General features: G+C 40.5%; 1 protein-coding gene across 1 annotated transcript; it reads right to left on the bottom strand.

Annotated features, from left to right (window-relative positions):
- Positions 1 to 1,748: 1,748 nt before the first annotated feature.
- On the bottom strand, positions 1,749 to 22,079 carry SLC30A4 (solute carrier family 30 member 4). The gene is made up of 7 exons (XM_026121286.2): positions 21,155 to 22,079; positions 15,924 to 16,070; positions 8,624 to 8,777; positions 8,198 to 8,411; positions 7,803 to 7,908; positions 4,835 to 4,969; positions 1,749 to 4,217 (listed from the first exon to the last, which is right to left on the bottom strand). Exons 1-7 carry the CDS (start codon positions 21,525 to 21,527, stop codon positions 4,063 to 4,065), a joined length of 1,284 nt encoding a protein of 427 aa, XP_025977071.2. The 5' UTR covers positions 21,528 to 22,079; the 3' UTR covers positions 1,749 to 4,062.
- Positions 22,080 to 22,387: the final 308 nt, after the last annotated feature.

The following is a 22,387-nucleotide window of genomic DNA, read 5'->3' as shown; positions in this document are numbered from 1 at the left end:
TGACATTATTTTAGCATCGGTAGAGAGAAATAACACTCTACAGCCCTGCTCAAGGAAACTGTATTTTCAACATAAGCAGTGCAACCTAAGTAGCATCAGTGCAGCTTCCTCCTGAGTTTCTGCCAAAATACCTGAACCAAAGAGTTACTACTTGTTAGATTGTTTGACATGTCTGAAAGCTCCTTCTAAATGCCAGCCTGCTTTTTTTCCTGTCATTTTCCAAAGTGGGAGTGATTCTGCAAGCGATGGTAGATATGTACAGTAGTAAAATAATTGAAGACTTGCTTCAGATATGACATTTTAAATGAGAAAGCTTCTGGTATAGGAAGGATTACATGTCACTGCAATTAAAAAAATATTTCAGCATTAAGCAAGGATAGCATTAGTCCAAAAATAAAATAGATTTCTGTTAATTTTCTTCTTAGGATAAGAACACTTCAGAATATGAGAGTGGGATGGTAGGGTTTGCAGTTTGCTCTACATGAAAATGCTTTATTGACTCCTGTGAATAGGCTGTTATCAAAGCTGTATCTGTGCTGCAGAAAAGGAAGGGTGACAATCACAGATCGAGACAGGGAAGCTTCTTCCCAGTGTAGATTGTTAGGGAAGGCAGAATTCCCACAGGATGGTAGCTGTACAATCAGCAATACCATCCCAGCGTGGCTCTGGAAAGCAGCGACACTAGTTTTGGGCACCCTTGCTCAAATCTTACGTGTGTTTTGTTAGAAAAATCAGGTTACGCAAATGTATTTGATTTCAAGGAGAAGGGTTTTGCAGGAAGAAAAGAGTCATGTAAGTGTGTGTAAATCATCTTGGGATAGCCACAAGAAATAACCTAGATGTGCTGGAGAGCTGCTTGGAAAGATGCACCTGATTCTGATTTATACTAAGGCCCCTCTCCTCTAATCTGCTTCTGAAAACGACCTTGTCTATAAGAATAACTTGTGTTCTTTTGCAGGCCCTTTACACTTCCAGAATACTTTTAGTGTGTATTAGATCATATATTCCGGGTAGTTTATTTGCAAATCAGCGTTACTTTCTGACAATTTTTCTATTCCATACAAGTGTACTAATCATTTTTGCTTGGACATTTTTCTACTTCTGTTGTGCTTATTTATTCTATCATTGGGAGTGTTGTAAATTATAATGTGCATATTGTATTCCTCTTCCTTTTGATGTCGTTTAATACCAGATTCAGAAGAATACTAGATTCATACATGAAACGCAAAAGTGCCAGACCTTTGCCCCAACTAATTTACAAAGACTTTAAAAAGGATTAGTAGTAGGCCACACCAATCTGAATTTCCATTTGAGTTTAGTTACACCTTAAAACAGGGAATGTACATTTCAGAATCTCCCTGAGATACACACGTTGATTCTTTTATCATAGGTTCTCATCTTCTGTGGCTTTTCTCTGAAGTCCTTCCAGTTGGTCTACCGGGCTTGATCACAAGCCTACCCCCCCCCCCCCCGCCCCGCCCAAGGGTGAATATAGGGTTTAGAGAATGTTTTGCCAGTTGCTTTATGGCTGCTCCTTCTCCATACTTTATTTTATATCAGTTTGTACTTTTTAAAGTGCAGTTATTGCATGGGAAATAACAAGACTTTGAATTGTCCTGCCTGAAGAGCAAGACGTGATTCATTCTAAATACAGTGTCTCCAAACCAAGTTAAGCGTGAGAGTTCACAGAAAGAACCCTTCGAAAAACAGCTGCCGTGAGACTCAAAGAAAAAGACAAGAGACAGCAATACAAATAAATATTTTATAAGACAGCAATGTGAAGTTTAATAATTGATTTAATAAAAACCACAATAAAGCAACACATTTCAGCTTTTTTCTTCAATTAAACAAATGTATAGTAAATCATTACAATAAAAAAAATCCAAATACAATACATGTCTACCATACTTCAACTTCTAATTACATTGACTGTAAACCCCAATTTATTTAAATCCTATCTGAATATCAGTATGTGCAAAATACCTGTTTTTTTTTTCAGGAAGTTCATAAGGATGGGATGCACTTTTATCATAAACTGTGATATGGCTTAATTAGTGATACTATTTGTATTGAAGAATTAACTTCCCAAGTATACTGCTACTTTGCCTCTGAGCTGAATGTACTCCCATGCTGTACTAAAGTGTTCCTATTTCTTGCCAGAACCAATACAAACATAATCCAGTGTTAGATGTGCTTTGTCCAAATTAATACTGTGCTGTCAGTTTTCACCGCTGAAAATCTGTCATGTGATACATACATCCAAAAAAGGTAAGAAAACAAGCCAAGTTTGTTACCACTAATTGCAGATATAAATCAGCCTGATGAATATATGAAACCCTAGCAAGTTTCACAACAGACGATAGCTTAAGTATTCATAGCTGAATATTGCAGCATCTATTATAGGGCAGAATTTTTCCTTTCTGATCCACATACAGAACTACTTTGGATGTCAGTGGAAGTTCTGCACAGAGATCAACGCACAGAATAAACAAAAGGTAAGAAACCAAATTCTGTCTGTCTTTTGAACTTTTCAGGCCATATTCTTGTTGCCCTTGGCTTGTCCTATGCAAATGACTCCAGAAACAGGCATAAATCTGAGCCTGGAGGTACTATAGCTTAGTGGCTATAATCACAGGCAAGTAAGAGGCAGATAAGAGATTTTATTGTCCCGTATACATTCAAAGTACGGAGATCCCGCCACGAGGCTAAGTAATTCAGTTTTGTGGACTCTGAGCTGTCAGGATAAGGAAACAGTCTTTTCAAATTGCCTCTTCTCTCTACCAATGTAAGAAAAGGCCCAAGAGAATGTTACCCCTGTAGGGTGGTTATAATATTGTTGTCCAACACAGATAAGAAAGGATCATGGATTCCTTGACTGGTAGAAATGGAATGAAATACATTACTGAGCTTGCTTGGGTTTTGTTTTATTCATAAAGCTAAGTAGTGAGGTACTGCTGTTTCAGTGGCACTCCTGTCAGGATATCTCCACTACTGTGCTTGAAGCAAAGATGAAATGAAAAGGTCAGAGATTCAAGACTGAGGAAATAGTGTGCATCTAAAATTTCTGCTCCCTACTTTTCTGCTAGAAGATCTATGTATTTTACATGTCTACAGATTATATTTGTGAGTATCTCCCTATCAAGCATACTTTCTATCATTCAGTTTTCTTTTAACAATGCAAAACAATCATGGAAAATGTTCAATTACAGCACATTTATTAATTATAATTAGAAAGCATGCTAATTAACTGGCCTTTTAATATGAATCAAATGTTGTTTTAGACATTCAAGAATATTAATAATAAAGTCATCTTACAACTCAAAACTTTGTAAAATAAATACCTGTTTCTAAGGTATAAAGCCTATTCTAAAATACATTAAAGATAACATCACTTAAAACACTTTGGGTCCAGTTTTGGGTCTCTAGCAAAACACCAGAAGCCTGGGCAAGGATCTGCCTGTCTGGATCTCTGAATGCCCAGATTAAAGCTAAGTTTCTGGTCTGGGTACAATAAATTCTGTGTTTTGCAATGTTTCTGAAGAGACAATTTTATAAAATAATTTGACTATCACTGTATGCATCAAAGTTTAAGATACTGTATGAAAATGACTATTGCAAAAATACGGTATAATGGATTCAGGGATCATGACATATGGAACCCTAGCATCATCAGCATTAGAGATTTTAATTGAAATACTGAACACTTGATGCTCCATTTGGAGTGCAGGTACTTCGTGGTACACAGTTATCAAAGGACAACATTGATCTGTAATTTGTGAGGTATCTGCAGAGCCATGTTGCAGTCTGTAAACAATAATCTTCAAACAGCTTTGTCTCAAAATCATAGTAAATTGAATAAACCAGTACAAGGGAGAGAGTGAAATACATGTTCTGTAGGGCAACTACTGCACTTTTTGCAGCACCAGTTCTCCCTGCTGCATGTTACGTGATACAAATCCACAAATTAAGGATTCTATTTGATCATTTTCGTTTTGCATTTATTGCTCTCAGTCTTTGACTACAAGATAAAGAATAAGGCAGCAGTTCCCAAAACATATGAAATTAGGCACTGGAACTCTGACAACTTGCACAGGTTTTGCTCATTTCCTGTTTGTAACTCTGAAGCTGGACAGAGCATTTATACATCCCAAATGTGTTCAGCAGCAGTTGTCTGGCCTTGGACTGAACTTCCTCCCATTTAGATGAACTACCAGGAACTGGAAAATCAAGAAAGTAATGAATACAATTTATTCCTCAAGAAACTTTACAATCCAGCTGTTCTCATATTTATCACGCAGTCTTACCAACTGGAATAATCTTTGTTCACACTGATAGTAATTATTAATTTAATATTGTACTATGGTCAATATGTACTACATATATTATTTTACATCTTTAGGTCTATATCCTATCATTAGAACTGTATCTTGATAAAACTGTGGATCTGGTAAATCAAAAACAATCAAACTTTCTTACTAAGAATTAATATTCATGCACTGCATGAGATGTCTAAAACAGCACAGGTTTTGACAAAACACAATATTAACTTTCAGATTGTTCATAATGAATTTTTAAGGAGAAAACTTTTTTTCCACCCAAACAATCTGTACTGGATGTTTCAGCATGAATGCATTTTCTCCTTGCAAAATTTCCACTTAGACTTTGTCCTTCTCGACTGATGGGTTCTATGCCTTGCTGTACAAAAGCAAAGTTAGTAGATTTTTTTCCCCGAATGACACTTCCTGGATTTACTTAGTGATAATATGAAGAGAAAGTCAGAGGTTTTTTTCCTATACTTGAATTTAATCTGGAATTATGTTATACAGCATCTTACCTAATTGCAAGTGGACTATGGCAGTTGTTTTTCCTGCAGTGAGAGACCAGATATTTAAATCTTCTATAGAATAAACATCTTCAATTTTCATCAAGTCTTCCTTAATACGATCCACATTCAAATGCCTTGGAACTCCTGTGATAACAAATAAGAGGTAAAATTAATTCTGTTTTCTGCAAACACTCACTGGCCTTTAAAGTAAGATGTCATGGCACATCTCGAAAAGTCAAGAGAGTTTATAGTTTGTGTTGAATTTGAAGTGATTAGTGACTTCCAAGTTATCAATAGAGAAGAATATGCAAATTGGCATACTGAATAAATCCAATATGGACACAGGAGTCGTACAAGAATTGCACTGTTGTCTCGGAAATCTTTGTCCAGTCCAGAATCCTGTCACTGGCAGTAGTCAATGTCAGATAGTTTGGCTCAGTAACTGCTTACACCAGACTCTTCAAAGGAAAGTATAATTAGGTATCAAAATGCCTAAATAACATTTCTTCCAAATGTCAAGAATTAGTTGTTGACTAATGATCTGAAGCATGAATAACCATCACTTTTAAATGTTTAGACTAGCTAACGCAACTACAAATATTATTCATATAATATTTTTTTAATCCTAAAAAGCTCTTTGCTCTGTTATTAAACTTGTCAAAAATATACATGTGGGGAAGATTTGCTATTTCTAAATTGGTTTCAGCTCTGAAACAGAACTGAAAGCCAAATCGTTGAAAGATTTCATGGAAATAAGTATTTTCTAAGCTTCAAATCAGATATACCAAAATAGAATTTTTCAGAATGCTTAAACAAGCTGAAATAGTATTTTTTCCAAAGGAAAAATGTATTTAAAAAATACTGTTAAAAATCATTTAAAATTAAAATGTTTATTTTGAAAGGCTATCTTAAAAAATTCTTTATTCTAAAAGCTAAACAGTATCTGATGGTCCAGTGCACAGCCAATTTCTTCTCACCCCAAGTCTGCTTCCCATGAGGATTTCCTTCAAAGAATGCACACTCCGTTAAGTGTGATCATCTAAAACTAAGGTCAGAATCTGAAAATGCTACGGTCTGTCCCTTGCTGTCTCATGACACTTCTCTTTTCAGGTAACTAATACTATCTTCAAACGATGGTAGTAATCCATTTGCAGTGGTCAATGCATATGACTTTGTCTTATAGGGCTGCATCTTTACAAATCAGTGATTTGTAAAGCCCTTCTGGCTGTCATACCTTCAGCAGCTACAGCAACTGTATAGCTTCCCTTCTCCACCCTTTTGTTGTACTAAGAGCAGAATCAAAATTTGAGATGATCGACCCTGGCTCAAAAAGCAGTACAAATACATTGGAGAAAATCAAGTTTCTCTATACTCTGGATAGTTTTGTTTCTACCATAGCTTATCTTCCAGCTTTATGGTTTTGTTTATATATATTGTGAGGCATTCAGTAAGTTGCTTCTCAAATTTCTTCAGATTTCTTGTATGACTCTTCTCTAGACCTGGTGCTTTACTGTGATTTAAATGATCCATTTGTTCCAGTACCATCTCTTTTGAAAGTTCAGTGTCTAGGATTGTCTCATATTAAATGCAAAATTTCCCTTCTAGTAAAGACTAATAGAAAATTATTTAGCTCCTAAGTAACTAGCTAACTGGTATTACTTCTACAGCATTCTTTTTCCTAGGAAGCATGGACTTAAATTCTAACATCTTGCATCATGCTGTTGGCTAGACTGCCATGCTGGGTTTTAAATGTATTAGAAAATAGAATCTCACTGCTTGTATTTGATAATCACATAAGTTTTAAGTTTCGCATTCCTAGTGTAATGGTGAAACTTTGTTCAAATTAATACTGAAAGCTGACATAACTCCAAAGTCTCTGATTTTTAGCAGCAGTCTCCAATATAAATACATGTCTATGTTCTGGAGTTTCTGAAATTGAGTTGGTAAAGTTCCCCAGCATACATGAAAACTGCCTATCATCACTTGTAATAACATCATTAATTCAGACATTTTTTGACAATCAGGATGCCTGTGCAAACAGCTACAACTCAAACATCTGGAATTTGATACACTGTTAGTTTGTCTTATCTGTTTTCTTTGGCTAAATCTCAGTTGCTGCCTTGGAACTAATTGAGATTTCTTAAGCACATTTCACCATTTCTGTCTTCTGAGCGAACTTCTGTTTGTTGTTGTTGTTTTGTCTAACTGACAAGAAAAGCATTTGCCATTGAGTATTCTGAGGTCCTGGATAGCAGAAGTCAATAATAACTGTCACATAAGACAGCTAGGAAGGTGCAGGTAAAAAACAGGATTTGCCCCCATCCCTAACACTTTCATTAGGTAAAAGTACCAGATTAAGCAGTAATAGTGGGCTTGCTAGTTATAATAATGCAAAGAATGTTGCTGGCATTTTTCTCTCTGACTAAATCTCCACAAGGGGTAAGATTATTCAGCTTATGTTCAGCGCTCCCCCCACCTCCCCTTTTACACCATTCTTGACTTGTGCTCCTAGTGCTGTTACTACAGGAGAAGCTACAGAAGTGATACAGCAGGAGCCGCTGCGAAGGGGAAAGTGGGGAAAGATTTGCCGCCTCCTTTTACATGCATTCACATTCACTTTACACATAAGTTAAAGTGCAAATGTAGAATTGAGTCTGGGCAAAGGTTCACTTAGTCAACTGATATCCATTGCAGAGACATGCCTAAGTTCTGTACTTTTCACTTTTACCCTCTCTGGATTCTGAGCTACCTGTGAGCAGAGGGAGGATTTGTGCCATTCTGGCAAAGGTCAAAGAAGCCTAAAGACTGCTGCAACTTAGATCAGCTGTCAAGAACCCAAAGACTGTAGCAGCAGCAGGATAAACAAACTCTCCAGACACAACCCACATTGTTAGAGATGGGGATCATCATGTCAAAAAACCCATAATTTCTCACTGGTATTTGACATGTAGTACTGCAGCTTGTACACAGATCTTACCTTCCAGAATAATGACTCCTGTGTCACACAGAATTCGGACTGTTGTCAAAACCACCAGTATGGAGAATACGTAAGTACATATAGGATCAGCAATCTTGTATTCTGGCTGCAAGGAAGTTCCAGAGTGTTAAAGGATGTATGAAAATAGGCCCCTTTATAAAGACGTGACTCAAAAAAATGCACTTATTTTTATCTCCTATGAATTTTTGCTTGAATAGTTACAAAATGCATAATAGAGATATAGTCTTCACTTATCTTGACTGAATTATAAAGCTTATAATAGAATGTCACAAAATACTATAGAAATTTTTATAGCTTACAAGTCTTTTTTTAATTTAATCACTGGAGTTGAAATAAAAAATTCCACCCTCGCTCAAAGACTAGCCATTCCTTACCTTGAAGCGTATGATGTACGCAGCTACAAGAACACCAATACTTTGTACCAAGTCCCCAAGGGCGTGTACAAACGCTGCTCTCACTGCAAGGCTGCTGTGTCCATGGCTGCTGCTGTGGGCTGTGTTTGGAGAGTTCGACTGAGGAACATGAGAGTGAGGGTGCGAATGGGAGTGGGAGTGAAGGTGGCCAGACTGATTCAGCAAAAAACCCATTCTGAAAAAGAAAGAAGAAAAACACTCCAAGAAGCGGGTTTTAGGGCACTTTTTTTTTTAACAAAAGAATGGAGAAAATACAATGTTCAATGTCATTTTCCTTATTTTATGAGAATGAAGAGGTCCAAAAAATGCCATCCAATGAGGAAGTTACAGGTCATGAATAAATTAGCACAGTACGAGAGTATTAATGGAGAGAAAGAGAGATCTTACATTAAGTTAACTGCAACACCAACAGCTGCTGTAATCAGCATGATATCGCCATTTATTTCATAGTCCATATGGATAGTTCTCTGAACAGCTTCATACAAGAGGAATGCCATAAGTATATACACCAGCAATACACTAATGATGGCTGATAATACTTCTGCAAACAGAAAAGGAAATGACATTACAAAAGCGAATCTCAGATCTATTTCCTGTTAAAAAAATATAATGTGGACAGAGCCTTAATTATTTTAGCACTATTTTATGCTTATTATAACACTAATAAGTTGTGCAGTAATTCAGAATTAGAAAATATGATTAACAAATGGAGTAGTTCATGCTAATCAACTCCGTCATGCTTTCTTGTCAGTTTATCCTTCATATGATGTTTTCCCTGGTTAAACTAAAATTTCTGCACAGACAACGACTGTGACTTCATCAGACTACCTGGAACTTTTGCCTGAAAAGTCACAAAGTCACAAAGTCCCGTCCAGAGGAAAGGAAGATAGTGTATCTGAAACATCACCAGCCCAGCTACAAACCAGAGAAAGTTTCATTTCAAATGTCCACAATATTAAGCTGGATATAGAGATGATTTTTACATATTCTTTACTGTTTAGAATGGAGAAAAAGTTATAAAAAGATTAATGCACTGAACAGTACAAACTCATCACACATATTAGTATTGATGCTCAGACTCTCGATGTGTATATACACATTACTTATTGTACATTTCAGTTATGAATCATTGCTTAACGTAAGTCTCTGTATTGCTCTAATATGCTGTTTTAATGTTATCCGATGGTTACCAAATCTTCATTTTTTCATAAAGAGTATTATTAGGATTGGGCTTTTTGGTTTAGTAATTTTATCTCATCAGCAGGGCTTTCAAAAGGGCATGTATATCTAAATAAAAGGAAAATTAGAAAGTGAATGAAAACTGATACCTCACTGTCATGCACCTTCAGCTGCCTTTTAACAGTGGTTATAACTCCCCTCAAGGCTCCTGCTGTTCTGATGTGAGCTAAATGGGGCTGTATTTTGAAAAACACTATGGCACTGCTACTGAAGGAAATATTGTCCCCCTTTTCCTTGCTGCTTGATCCTACTCTGCACACCTTACCTGTGCCAGCACAATGCCCCTGGAACTGGCTTAGAGAACCAATATGCTATAATCAAAGCTAATATCTTAAAATCCTGCAGAAATAAATTATTCTCCTTTAGGGTTCACTTGTGCTGGTGATAGCATAAAGCATGCAGCAGTAGAGGGACAGGAAGGAGGATCCAGAGCCAAGGTAGGGACACCGTTTGTGGTTACGGTGTCATTTTATACTGGCAAGTACATGTGAAACTGTGACCCACTAACACTGAACGTGAGCAGTGCAGAGTCATCAGGCCTCAGGGACATTGTGAAGATCACCAAAGTGGTCTAGCACATAAATTAGTGATAGGCACAGTTCTCCAGGCTTCAGGGATTTCCACTTCACACAAAATTACTCACCATTATAGCCTGTGCGAATAGATGGGCTTCAGATAGGGCAGTTTTACAGACAACAAAGAAACTCAATATTCTCCAAAGCTGTTTTAGAGGGGGGCAGTTCTTCCCCATCTAAGCCCCATGATTAATGTGCTCTGTCCCACGTTGAAGGATTAACATGTTAAGTTCTTTTTTTTTTTCCAGTATGAACAGACTTCTGGAGAAAATTTACAGTCAGACAGATGCAGAGAAAAAGGACCTTCCCACATCCCCATGCTACAGAGGGGCTGTTTCCAATATGAGTGTGCTTCACAGGCACTAATGCATCTTCCTTCTGAAGAGAGGATGAGGGCTGGGGGGTTATTTTGCAGAGAATTCCTGCTCCGCTGAACTGCTCACATTCTGCGTGTGAGGTGGTTTTACAACACAGATAAAAATTGTCTTCCTTAAACTGTAAACTTGTGAGGTGGACAGAAAATTTGTCGCTGGTAAGACTAGGTATTATTTAAAGGAGCTGCTGCTTCAAAACATACTAGAACCTTGCTTATAAAAGCACTCTAAATCTTTTTTGACTGTTACTCACTCGTGGTTCCCTTTCTTTGGATAGGCAATATATCAGAATATCCCTTTTCAATGAGAAACAAAAAAAGCATTCTTAAAAACTAGCATTAAGACCTGTCAAAAAAAAGAAAAAACACTGAAGGATCATATAACTACATTATCACAGTGTATAGGTACAAGGGATAAATGAAGCTTACATAAGGTAAGTTTCACATTTTCTATCTTTTGAGTACATGTAATAAATTTCTGATGAAATAAAATTTAATTGAGAGAAGCAAGTTGCTTGAACCTAAAATGTTTCAAAATATCTCTCATTCTAAACTAGGAAATACCACCTAAATTCCTGGCACATCAGCCTAGGAACCAGGAAAGCTGGGGTTCCCCAACCTCTCCCTGAGCATTTCCTTTTGTTTCATTTCACCCCAGACCCTGCAAGTTCCCAATTACAGCCTATATATATACATATATATGTATATATACATACACACACACACAAAAATAAGCTGTATGTAATATATATACACATATGCATATATATTAAAATATATATTAAATAAATTTAATTAAATATATATTAAAATATATATATATATTTAAAAAATTGTGCTACTCCATGTCAGTTTCTGCTTTTTCCCAGATGTTCCTCCCAGTCCACTGTGCTCACACAGATAGCACCCTTGTCCACTTTGTCTGAATCCCGGAAGGGAAAGAAGCCATCTGTGACGTTCCATGTTAGAAGCGTTTTATTCACAAGTTTCTGCTGGTCATATGCAAGCCATTATGTACCAAAATGGCAACCTGACAACATGCAGGCAAAATTTTATGGGAAGACAAAAGACACACTCCTGATACAGCTTTCCTCTTTTGCCCACTCCTCTATGGGCTACTGTAAAGCATATAGGTATCAGAGCTTTTTGAATAGGTCACTAGATTATTTTTAACAAAAACGTATCTTTCCATCTAGCTTCATATTCTGAAGTGATTGACCTGTTGCAGGTGAAATTTTAAAAAAGAGAAAGAAAAATCAGGCGAAGCCATGACACCTGACAGGGAAAACTCTGGCCCAAACAGTTAAAAGACTGTTTCAGTTATAAGCAAGTTAATACAGGGTCTTACAAAGAGAAGCACTGGGAAGACCTTAATGCTAGGTCCAATGTATTGCATGCAAATCTGCAGCCGTGCCTGAGCAATTTCTAATCATTATTTGTTATGCTCATTAGTGTCACTTGTCAGTTAGATCACTGGGATCTTAGCCTCCCTGCATGAATTCAGAGATCACAGATTAAATTAATTTTGCTTTGAATTATAACTGTTTTTCTTCCTTGTCCACATGTTGCCCTGATTTATTCCACAGCAAGAGCAAAAATTTGACTCTTGTCTATACCATAGCTCTGAGACTGCTGATTTCAGAATTGCCTCAGTTCTCCCTCTGCTCTGAATCTGTCTCTGTATAGTATAGCTTTGATTATTGCAGAAGGTGTTATTTCTAGAAAAGCATTGTCTTCTTTTTATTTATTGAATATTATAGATAGAAAAGAACATGCAGCTCTAATGAGCATTTTAATATCTCCAAAATCACTTGATCCATAAGCTGCATTTTTAACATCATTATGGGAGCAGAAACTCACGCCAACACATTAAGCTGTTTGGTAGTGTGTCAATGCCTGGATGAGCACCAGCACTGCCAGGCAGTAACGAGGCTCTGAAAAGCAACTGTCACAATCTCAGATGATTTCAGAGCAATATGAAAATCCTGGAATCATCCACGCAAGCAGCAGCATTCTTTATGAAGCAGGCAGATTATTCAGAACAACCACCTTAAACACATTTGGTAGAAGTTTTTCGAGCATTATTTTTTTTAAATTTGTGAAAACACAGCACATTAGTACCAGAGAAATAATATATTGTATTTTTTTAATCTAAAACCATGTTTTCTGTAGTGGAAACCACTATTTTCCTTGCAGTAGCTTTCACAAAGTCATTGTCACGCTGGCATTGTAGATTTGTGCTGAGATCTTTCACTTCTTTTGAAATTAACTATGCACAGGACTGACTGAGTCTGTCATTACTAACATTGTCTCTGCAGGAATGGAAAAATGCCAAGTTCTATATCTGTGGTTAAATCTGCTCCGTATCTTGCTGAAAAGGAGATATCTCCACTTGGTGAAACAGAGCTATTTTTGGCTTCAACAATATAGCCCTTTTCAAACAAGACTGCAATTTCCATTATTTCATCTTCACTTTTCTAACCCATTCCTGAATCTGTCAGCTTTCTTTTCACCACTGAAAATGGAGTACAACCAAAGATGGAGCATACACATTATATCTTCAAAGAGAATTCAAACAGATGAAAGTAGTGCTAATTTTCTTCTAAGTTTGACTAGATAACCAATAGGTCTGTTGTCCTGTTTTTACCATGCACATGGTCATGGAAACCAGCTTGAAAATTCATGGTTCTGCAAACAAAAGTGGTAATAAGCATCAGTTCATTATAAAGTTTTCATGCTTACTATGTGTATAGGTTATCTCAAAATTTAATGCAAAGCTGGTCAGCCATGACATAGTTCTTGTACATATTCCCAGCTTTGAACAAATGTTCCAAGTTTTTCTGTGACAGATGCTCAATCTGTACCCAATTTTTAACATTCTGTCATGTTTTAATATATCTCTCATGAAATTTAAGCTATTGTCGAGCTCAAATTATTTGTTGACAGGCTTCTTACAGTATAGAATATTTGGGAAAATGTGCTACAGCAAAGATACAGCATAGAAGCAGCTTTGTTCCATTGCCAGCATTCATCAATGTGTGAAACTGGGCCCTCAGGCCACAATATTCCGATCAGGCAAATAAATCTCACAAATGTGGCTTTAGAAAACTATGCGTAGTCATTTTGAACCAGCCCATCTTCAGTACTTGCAAAGCCTAGATCTAGGTTTTGGGAGTCTCATGCAGGATAGGGCTCTAGCCCTCTTCCTCCAGCACAGAGCGTGACACTGCTGCTCACAAAGAATCCCACAGAATGGGGACGGTACCGCCGGAGATTGTCTAGTCCAAGGCCCCTGCTCAAAGCAGCATCAACTAGAGCACGTTGCTCACAACTGTGTGCATTTGGGTTTTGAGTATTTCCAAGAACGGAGACTCCACAATCTCTCTGGGCAACCTGTCCCAGGGTTTGACCACATACTGTCACTGGGCAGCAGAAAGGAAGGAGTAACTGCTGCAGGGGTGAGCAGCTGTCCTCACCATGGAGAAGATGATGGGCCATATGGACTAGTCCTATGGGCTAGATTTAGCCCACAGGCCACCACTGGATCAGTCTGGCCAGTATTTTTTTTGGCAGTAAAATGGAAAAATGATACAGAAAGTGGGGTGACAGGAATCATCAGGGATTCATATTTGCAAAGGGCTATGGAGCCCTTGAATTAATTAATTGAAAAGGCAATGAAAATTTCCATAACTGAGTAGGATTTTGATGGTTAAATACAAGTATGTTATATTTTTCTTAAGCTTAATTGCTCAAGCTTCCTGCTTTAATTTAGGCCATGGCATGTTCATTCCACATACTAACTGGTTCTAAAAAGAACATATACAGAAGACATATACAATACTCTAAAATTATTTTTAAATAAGGCTAAGGTGACTTACTACGTCTAACTGCTACCAAACATCCTTGTGGAGAATATGAGCAAATGCCAGGGGCATACTTCCAAGGTCAGGTTTCAGTATTAAGGGGAACTCCTGCCACAAAATTAAAACTTCTTGAAAGAAAAGTTTGTAATGGGAAATGCTGGCATTGTTAATCCATTTGTGCTAAAGCCTCAGAGATCTTTGCTAGTGTACAGAGTTGTGCATTCATGCATTAGTGACTAACTGATGACATATGACTAGGAGTGATGGAACTGTTGAATTCTATTGCTGCTCTAGCAGCCAAAGTAAGAACTGCAAATACTGACTACACAAGACGTTGAAATTCTTTGAAAAATACATGTTATAGAACATATAGACCAGAGGCAGCAAGCTGTGATACTAAAAATGGATCTATTTCATGAAGCATGAACATTGAAGCTCTTGGGAAAATATCTACAAGTCAAGATCTGCTACTGTATGTTATGAATTATTATTATTAATAATACCTGATACAGTTATCAGCTACATGAAAGCATCCTTTATCATCTTGTATTTGCAAATGTGAAGTAATGAATCCTGGAAATACCCTTCCAAGGTTTAACTCATAATTCTGTTTATACTTGTTTTACAGACGAAGTTAAGTAACTTACTGTATCACATACCATGGGACATTTTGACCTCTGCTGTCTGTGTGTTTCTGGGAGTGCAACAGATACTAACTGAGGAGATTTCTTGCAGGGCAGAGCTATGCTATGATACTACACTCTACGGAACTTTTTAGCCATGGATGAGGGTGTCATTAGTGATGCTGTATAGAACGTTTTTCCAGTGCCATAATTCCACTGAAGTCAATGGGATTTCATAAAAGAGGCCCACTGGCGACAAAGCGTTCTGGACTGACAGGTACCCCTCCTGCCGTGACAGATTTCTCAATGGTAACTGTCACAGATGCAGTAACAGCGATACAGCAGTGAGTGACCACTGAATGTAGCCATGTTTTGCCCAACAGACCTCAGTTCCAAAGTACAAAGCTGCACAGTGGCCTGACCAACTGTAACCAGCCCAGTAACTAAGGATGGGTTGTGAAACATGGCTGCATATCCCAAAAATCAGAAAACCTCCCTCTTTAAGAAGGAAAATCAAACATTCAGAATTTAACTGTGAATTCACTAAATCCTAGTTCCACAGAGATTGAGAGGCTAATCCTGCTCACAGTGAGTGAAACCTTGCCATCAAACTTCACTTTTGATTGAGGTTTAAAAACAAACAAACAAAAAAAAAAGGTCTGATGACCAGAAAGTCACCAGTATGATCTTCTCCATCAAAAGGAGCTACGACCAAAACTTGCGGAGAGGCCAGGCCAGATACTCCACCATGACTAGTCACCTTTAATTTTAGCTATGCTTCCTAGAGCTCAGGCAAGGTTAGACAGAGACAAGCCCACATTTGAGCTCTAGTGGATCTCTCCCAACCATGATGGCCAAAGAAGCGAAAGGACATCAGAGTCAGGGTCCTAAACATAAAGCTATTTTTAGATTTGTTACTACTTTCCTTCTAGTATTTATTTCTCTAGAATTTGGTGTTCTTTGTAGTTGTTGCTTAAAATACTGTGTTAATAGTAAAAGCTGGTATCTACATACCTAAGCGATGAAATCCAAAGGTGAATTTCTTTGTGGGAGACTTTGCAGACAGCCAGAGAGCAAGCAGGGTCAAAATAATTCCACTAAGGTCAGTTAACATATGAAGTGCATCTGTCATAATTGCTAAACTGTTAGCAACATATCCACCTGAAAATAAAATTGGAAAAGTCAGGACATGATATTAATGATTCTGGATAGTATACTCTTGGCACAGTTTACAGTTACTTATTTTCAAAACACTGCATTAAGCACATGAAGGTACTTCTTACAAACACTAAACAGGTAACTTTTTCTCCTTACAATCAACATGCCATGCTACAATTTAAACCTACTGTAGTTACAAATGCAGTGAAGTGTGCCCTCTGTTAGAGTAACAGAAAAAGGATTCAGTCCTGTAATTCCCAGTGAGACCACTTGCTTCATAAGGTTTGCAAGATCAGGCCCAAAATAGTTTAGTATCTTTTCTGTGTATAGTGTATGTGTTTAATCAGCTGATCCTTCCATTAAACTATGGCTGTTAAATCTTTTGACATTACAAAACAGGGACAGAGATCCAATGACTCGACAGCAAAGAAATGCCTGCCCTCTCTTTTATTTTTACTACACTTACCTTTTAAGTTTCATCATTCCCTGTCCTGGCAGGGGTATATAACCTCTGCCATTATATATTGGAAACAATAACTTTCACTTGCGCAGCTTCTTTCTTTGTTATTTATTACCATATTTTTCTCATAATTAGGAGCTGCATAGAGACAAATAACCTCAGATTGGAGGTTAAAATCTTCATTCTGATTCAATTGCCAGTGTTACTATTGGATAGGCGAGAGAGACCTCAACAACGTGCCTCTCTCTTAAGCATCCCTTATCCAAATGGGGAATCAAGGAGAGGCTGTGTTGTCTTCCATATGCATGAAGGTAAGCCCATTTCTCAGAAAAGATTATATCTTTAGTGTCAGTTCCGCAATGATTTAGTTTCTCTTTTCACCTTGAGATTTGTCACTGAACCTGTAGGTTCTGCTGAGCAGAGCATGCAGCTGGCGTGCCATTTGGCAGGCTTGAGGCTCCAACTAACATATCAGTAAAAACGTCTTACTGAAAAATCAGAGGTAAGCCACGAGGAAACAGAAGAGGGAAGTTCACAACTGCCTGATTGCTCTCAAGACCAGTCACAAAGCGTGTGCGTGCGTGTGTGCATGGCTGGCTGTTTGTATGCGCACACCTGCAGATCGGCTACGCTCTCCTCCCCACCCAAACACAAAGAGCGTGGCTGGATGCTGCAGTGGCCGCTTGTCCTGCCCGTAACTGCTGAAGACAGAGCACCTTATTCCAGCCTAGCCCCCTTCCCCCATTCCCTTTCTTTAGTCGTTCCTAACTTTCTACTCAAATTCCTCTGAGGCTGAAACTGTCCAAAGGCCGTCACAGCTCAAAGATAATGAGCTAAAGTTTAAGCTTTAGCAATTCAGCAGCTTTTTGAGTAAAAGGAGTTATACCTTCCCATTCTGAATTAATTTGTAGTTCTTGCATAATTTCAAAAAAGATGACTTAGAAATGGGAAATTCAGTCTGTTTTATAGTCAACACAAAAGAAATAATTCATGTCTAAGGACATTCAGTTCAGTGGCTTAAGTGTATGATAATTTAAAGAATGCCTGTTAACCCACATGTATTAAATTTTGAATTGCTTCAGCCCAAGATGAATCAATTTCATTTCAGCTAAGTTTCTCTTTTAAATATCTTTAAAAATAAAAAGAGGGAATTCAAACACTGTAGCTAATTTTAATGCAATATGATGCTTAAGAAAACAACACTAAGATTTATGAAATTCTGAAAGTGAAGGTTCTCAGTTTCCAAACGTATTGGTTGGTTGCTTCCTTGCTTGCTTAGAAGAAATTGTCTGAGGACTGTTTTAACTTGATTGGCAGCTCGGGGAAAAAAAAAAAAAAAGACCTCTACAACCCTTACAAACAGAAGGCCTGATGGCTCACCACCATTTTCACTGACCCAGAAAGGACAGCAGTCCTCCTCCTGGACCATCAATTAGGAATCTCTAAACATATCTGAGCATATCAAAACCCCAGGCAGAAAGGCTAACCAGGATATGCAGTATGTTTTTCATTTCTTGATGCAACATGTTCCCACAAAGTGCAAGTTGTTATCTTATCTTTTACACTGACTGTTCATCCAGTTTAACAACAAACACTGAAGTGGGCTGGGTTAATGAGCTTGGCTGTACTTTGGAAAAAATGGGCCGATCAAGATTTCGCAAAGCTTGGCTATTGAAGCAAAATTTCCTTCACCTTGACATCAGTAACAGATAGCAGAAAGTTTTTTACTGAAGAATTTAATTGTCTGATAGGGTCTTCTGCCTTTTCCTCGGAAACTCAAATCTGTCAAGGATCACAGAAGTCAGCTAAAATGTCCTACATGATCAAACGTAAAGTTTCCCAAATACCTGAGCTATAGATTTATTGAAAATGTTCCAAAATTTGAAACCAATGGGACCAAACACAGTACAGGGCTGGAGTGGAATAAATTAAACAGGTAGGGCACTGACCCACACCCTGAGGGCTCCATCTTTAGTTACTTGTTCTGTTGCTGATTACCTGTGCCAGGACAAGACACTCAAGATCCACAAAAGTATTTAGAGAGCTAATTCCTATTTATTTTCTGTGGAAGTTGGATGAACAAGTATTTTACGGGTCTGAGCCTTAGTGCTTTATGCCTCAGTGCCCAAATAATGAAATAGGGCTGCTAAAAGCACAGGCAGGCCTGATGACTGCGAGTCCATATGATAGTACTAATGCTTTGTACAGGCAAATCAATCACCCTGACCTGAGCTTGCAGAAGCTGTGGCTTTAAATGAGAAGCAATGGTGATGCAACACTGACGAGGGATTATTTTTATTCTCAACACCTATTACTTCCAGTGCTGTCCCTGTATTAGCTACAGAGAAGTGTACAATAGCGTGAATCAAGTCAGAAGCCCCCGAACAGATACAGTCTCAGTGACTTCAGCATCAAGCTGTGATGAGCTCAGGAATACTGGTCAGTAAGTGGCCCTTCAGATGGATTAAATTCAGCATGTATCAGGACTCTGATATGAATACAGTCAAATAAAACCATCCTTATGATAAAGGATGTCTACACCTGATATAAGATGCTACATCCATTATCAAATTGCCCTGAGTTCACATTGAACCAAAATCTCAGCCAGAAAAAAACAGAGCCAGAGGAGGGCCAACCGGGGCATTCAGATGGATCTCTGCAACAGGCTGGAAGCTAAGTGCCTTATCTGTGATTAGATAACGTATTGTGGAAGTCTTGTTAATGACTAGCCAACCGCACACTGAAAGGAAGATCTTGAAGGACAAAAAACACTATTTTCCATTACCCCATGTTCCTGAAAAAAAGGCCCCAAATAAAACTGTGGTGCAGATAAAGTCAATATTCTGGTCTATCTCTGAAGATAGACCTAAGGATTGTTTTCCATATGTGTGGGATGAACTGTATTATTTACATTCAAATCATGGCTTTGGCCCTTACCCATATTGTAGAAGTTTCTGTCTTCAAGATACAATTCATAACTGCCCTTGGACAAGAGATGTGAGACCACTACTCATTTCACAAGAGCAGTCATCAGATCTCCAGTTGTCACTGACCTAAGTTTGGATGGGTGAGAAAGAGGAGGCAAGTCCCCTGTTCCACGTGTTACTGTACGTGAGGCATCTGTTCCTTACTTCCAGAAAAAATTTTTGACTTGATTTCTTTTTCTCTAGTGAATTATGGCCAATGAATTCTCTGATGTAGACTTGTATGATAAAATGAAAGCAATTTAAAAGCAATTAATTGGAACAGTTGCTAGCGAGACCCGGCTCCACCTAGCTGAATGTCTAATGATTGGTACCGTGATGTACTGGCACTATGTAACACTCCCCACTACTTTAAATCAAGGGAAAGAGGATGACAGAGTTCACACATTCCTCAGGAGGGTGAGTAACACCAAGCAGGCACACTAAATGGCATGGACATCTCCAGAAGACAGATGGTAACAGGACAATAATGAATTGATAAGTGAACAGTGATTATAAGATGAATGCTACACTTAATAAAAATGATTGGATAATGGGGAAGGCGTAACTTTTAATAGCTCATCTACACATCCAAGGGGCTTTTAACTTTAGATTTCAAGCCTATGCCACTCTAGCCTATTAAATGAAGTACAGTCTTGTTTTACACATACGTACAGATTCTCTTCAGCCTGGATTGCTAGTAATAGCATGCCTTTGTAAGGGAGTAATAAAAGCTGAACTTGAGCACCAGATTTATTCTTCCAAACAATAACTGAATCCCTATATGGGAACAAATTTCCAGGTAAAAACCCGCCATACTTCTTCCAAGTACTAACAAACAAAAACCACAAAGAATTTAATTAGATCATATGAGTGAAGTAAATTAAAATAATAGGTATTTTAAAGCTTCCTATTACAACACTTAAGAATACCAAGTGGTTTGATTAATGTCTGTATGGAGCGTGTGCTAGTACAGAGCACAGCAGGAAATCAGCCAGCTGTCAAAAGAGTGGTTTCTTTACGGGACTGTTATTACTTACAGCTTCAGAGTTTGTCTTTTCAGTTGTAAAAAAAAAAAGAAAAGAAAGAAAGAAAGAAAAAAAAGAAAAAAAAGAGAAGTGTATTGCTGTATCTGATGAGTGAGGAGGTAAATACCACCATACCATATCACACCATATCATACCATATCATACTAGATGGTATATCCCCAAAATACTAGAGTTTTGTTACTGTAGTAAGCATCACCCTTAACAGCTATGCTTCCTCGCTCTTGTTGCAAACCCAGAAACACTTTATGGCAGTAATTAAAAAATAGCAAGGACGAAATTATCCATTTTCTTCTACTGATGTCTATGTGATACCATGCATTTTCCCCTCGTGCAAAAAGTTGCGAAGCAGGAGAAATAAAACCCATTTCATATATACATATATATACACATACACACACACACACAAATGTGCACTGCAAGCTACCTGGGGGGATCGCTCCGGTTCAGGTAAATAGAGCTGACCGATTCCCCTCGCTTTCTCGCACGGAAAACACACGCGGACTTCGCTCCTTCCCACTCCGGCACTGGCCGCCAGCCTCTCCGCTCCCGCACACAGCGCCCGGGCCCGAGCCCCAGCGGCGCCCAGAGGCCCCGCGCCGGGGGGCCGCCACTCACCCACGAGCTCCCCGGCCATGAAGAGCAGATAGAGGAGGGCGGCGAGCGCCAGCCGCCTCTTGACCCGCCGCAGCCGGGCGCCCTCCCGCCGCCGGGCGCAGCCGCCGCAGGGCTCGGGCCGCGCGGGCCGCAGCGCGATGTCCCGCTCCAGCAGCGACTCGTCGTCGGACGGCGGCCCCGGGGCCGCGCCGTTGAGCGGCGGCGCCTCCGCCGCGTCGTCGGCCACCACCACGCGCAGCTTGTTGAACCGCGGGAAGTCCTCGTCGGCCGCCTCGTCGCACAGGTCGAAGGCACTGGAGTCGTTGAGGAACAGCGGCGCCTCGGGCCGCCGCAGCAGGGCCCGGAGGCTCGTCCACACGCCGGAGCCCGCCATGGCGGCAGCGCCCGGGGCTCCGCCGCCCCTCGCGGCTGGCGACCGGCAGCGCCGCCGCCCCGTCACGACATGTCCCCCGCGCCGGCCCTGCCTGCCGCGGCGGGGCGAGACGCGCGCTCAGCGGCGGGGCGCCCGGGCCGCCTGCCGCCGGCGCAGCGGGCTCCGCCGCCCGGCCCGGCCCCCCGCGGACCTGTCACCGCCGAGCCCGTCGCCCGCCGCCGCCGAGCCCGCGGCCCCGGCGCGCTCGGCCCGCGCAGCCCCGGTCAGGCCGCGGCCGGGCAGGCGGCGCCGGGCGCAGGGCCGCCTCCCCGCCGGCGCAGGGGGAGCGCCGCCGCCGCCATGCGCGTCACTGGGCCCCGCCGCGCGCGCCGGGCATCTCCGCGGGCGGCGGCGGCGGCGCCTCAGCCCAGATCCCTGCGCGCCGCCCCGTCCCGCCCCGCGCTGCCCCGGCGCCAGCAGGCCCCGCTCAGCGCCGCAGCCGCGGAGGGGCCGGGCCGCGCCACGGCCGCCGGCATCCCCCGCGCCACGGCGGGCCCCGCTCCCCGCGGCTGCCGGCCGCGGCCCCGCGCCGCAGTGCGCCTGCGCCGCCCGGCCGCGGGTTCGGCCGGGCCGCGGGTTCGGGGCCCGGTCCCGGCGCGCTGCCCATCCCGCTGAACGCGGGCGCCGCGGGACGGCGGTGCCGGTGGCCTCCGCGTGTTAATACCCGCGCGTGGGTGGGGTGGAGGCGTCAGCCCTAGACCCGTGAACTTCAGGGGCGGCCTGATGGCGCGCGGGCGGCTCTCTCCTGCCCATGGGAGCCGCGTCGTGTAGTGCGGTGGCCTGACTCCAGGCGTGGAAAGCCTACAGTGTGCGGTTCCCCC

This window comes from Dromaius novaehollandiae, chromosome 10, assembly GCF_036370855.1.
Source record: "Dromaius novaehollandiae isolate bDroNov1 chromosome 10, bDroNov1.hap1, whole genome shotgun sequence".
In the NCBI taxonomy this organism is placed as follows: Eukaryota; Metazoa; Chordata; class Aves; order Casuariiformes; family Dromaiidae; genus Dromaius; species Dromaius novaehollandiae.
This window is presented reverse-complemented; position numbering and strand designations above follow the sequence as displayed.

Bases quoted from the DNA above. Each gene is read 5' to 3' on its own strand.
- SLC30A4 (XM_026121286.2), bottom strand. From the start codon at position 21,527: ATGGCGGGCTCCGGCGTGTGGACGAGCCTCCGGGCCCTGCTGCGGCGG. The intron at 7,909-8,197 runs GTAAGGAATGGC...ACTTCCTTGCAG, and splicing joins CGTACATCATACGCTTCAAG to CCAGAATACAAGATTGCTGA. The intron at 4,970-7,802 runs GTAAGATCTGTG...TTGTTATCACAG, and splicing joins AGGAGTCATTATTCTGGAAG to GAGTTCCAAGGCATTTGAAT.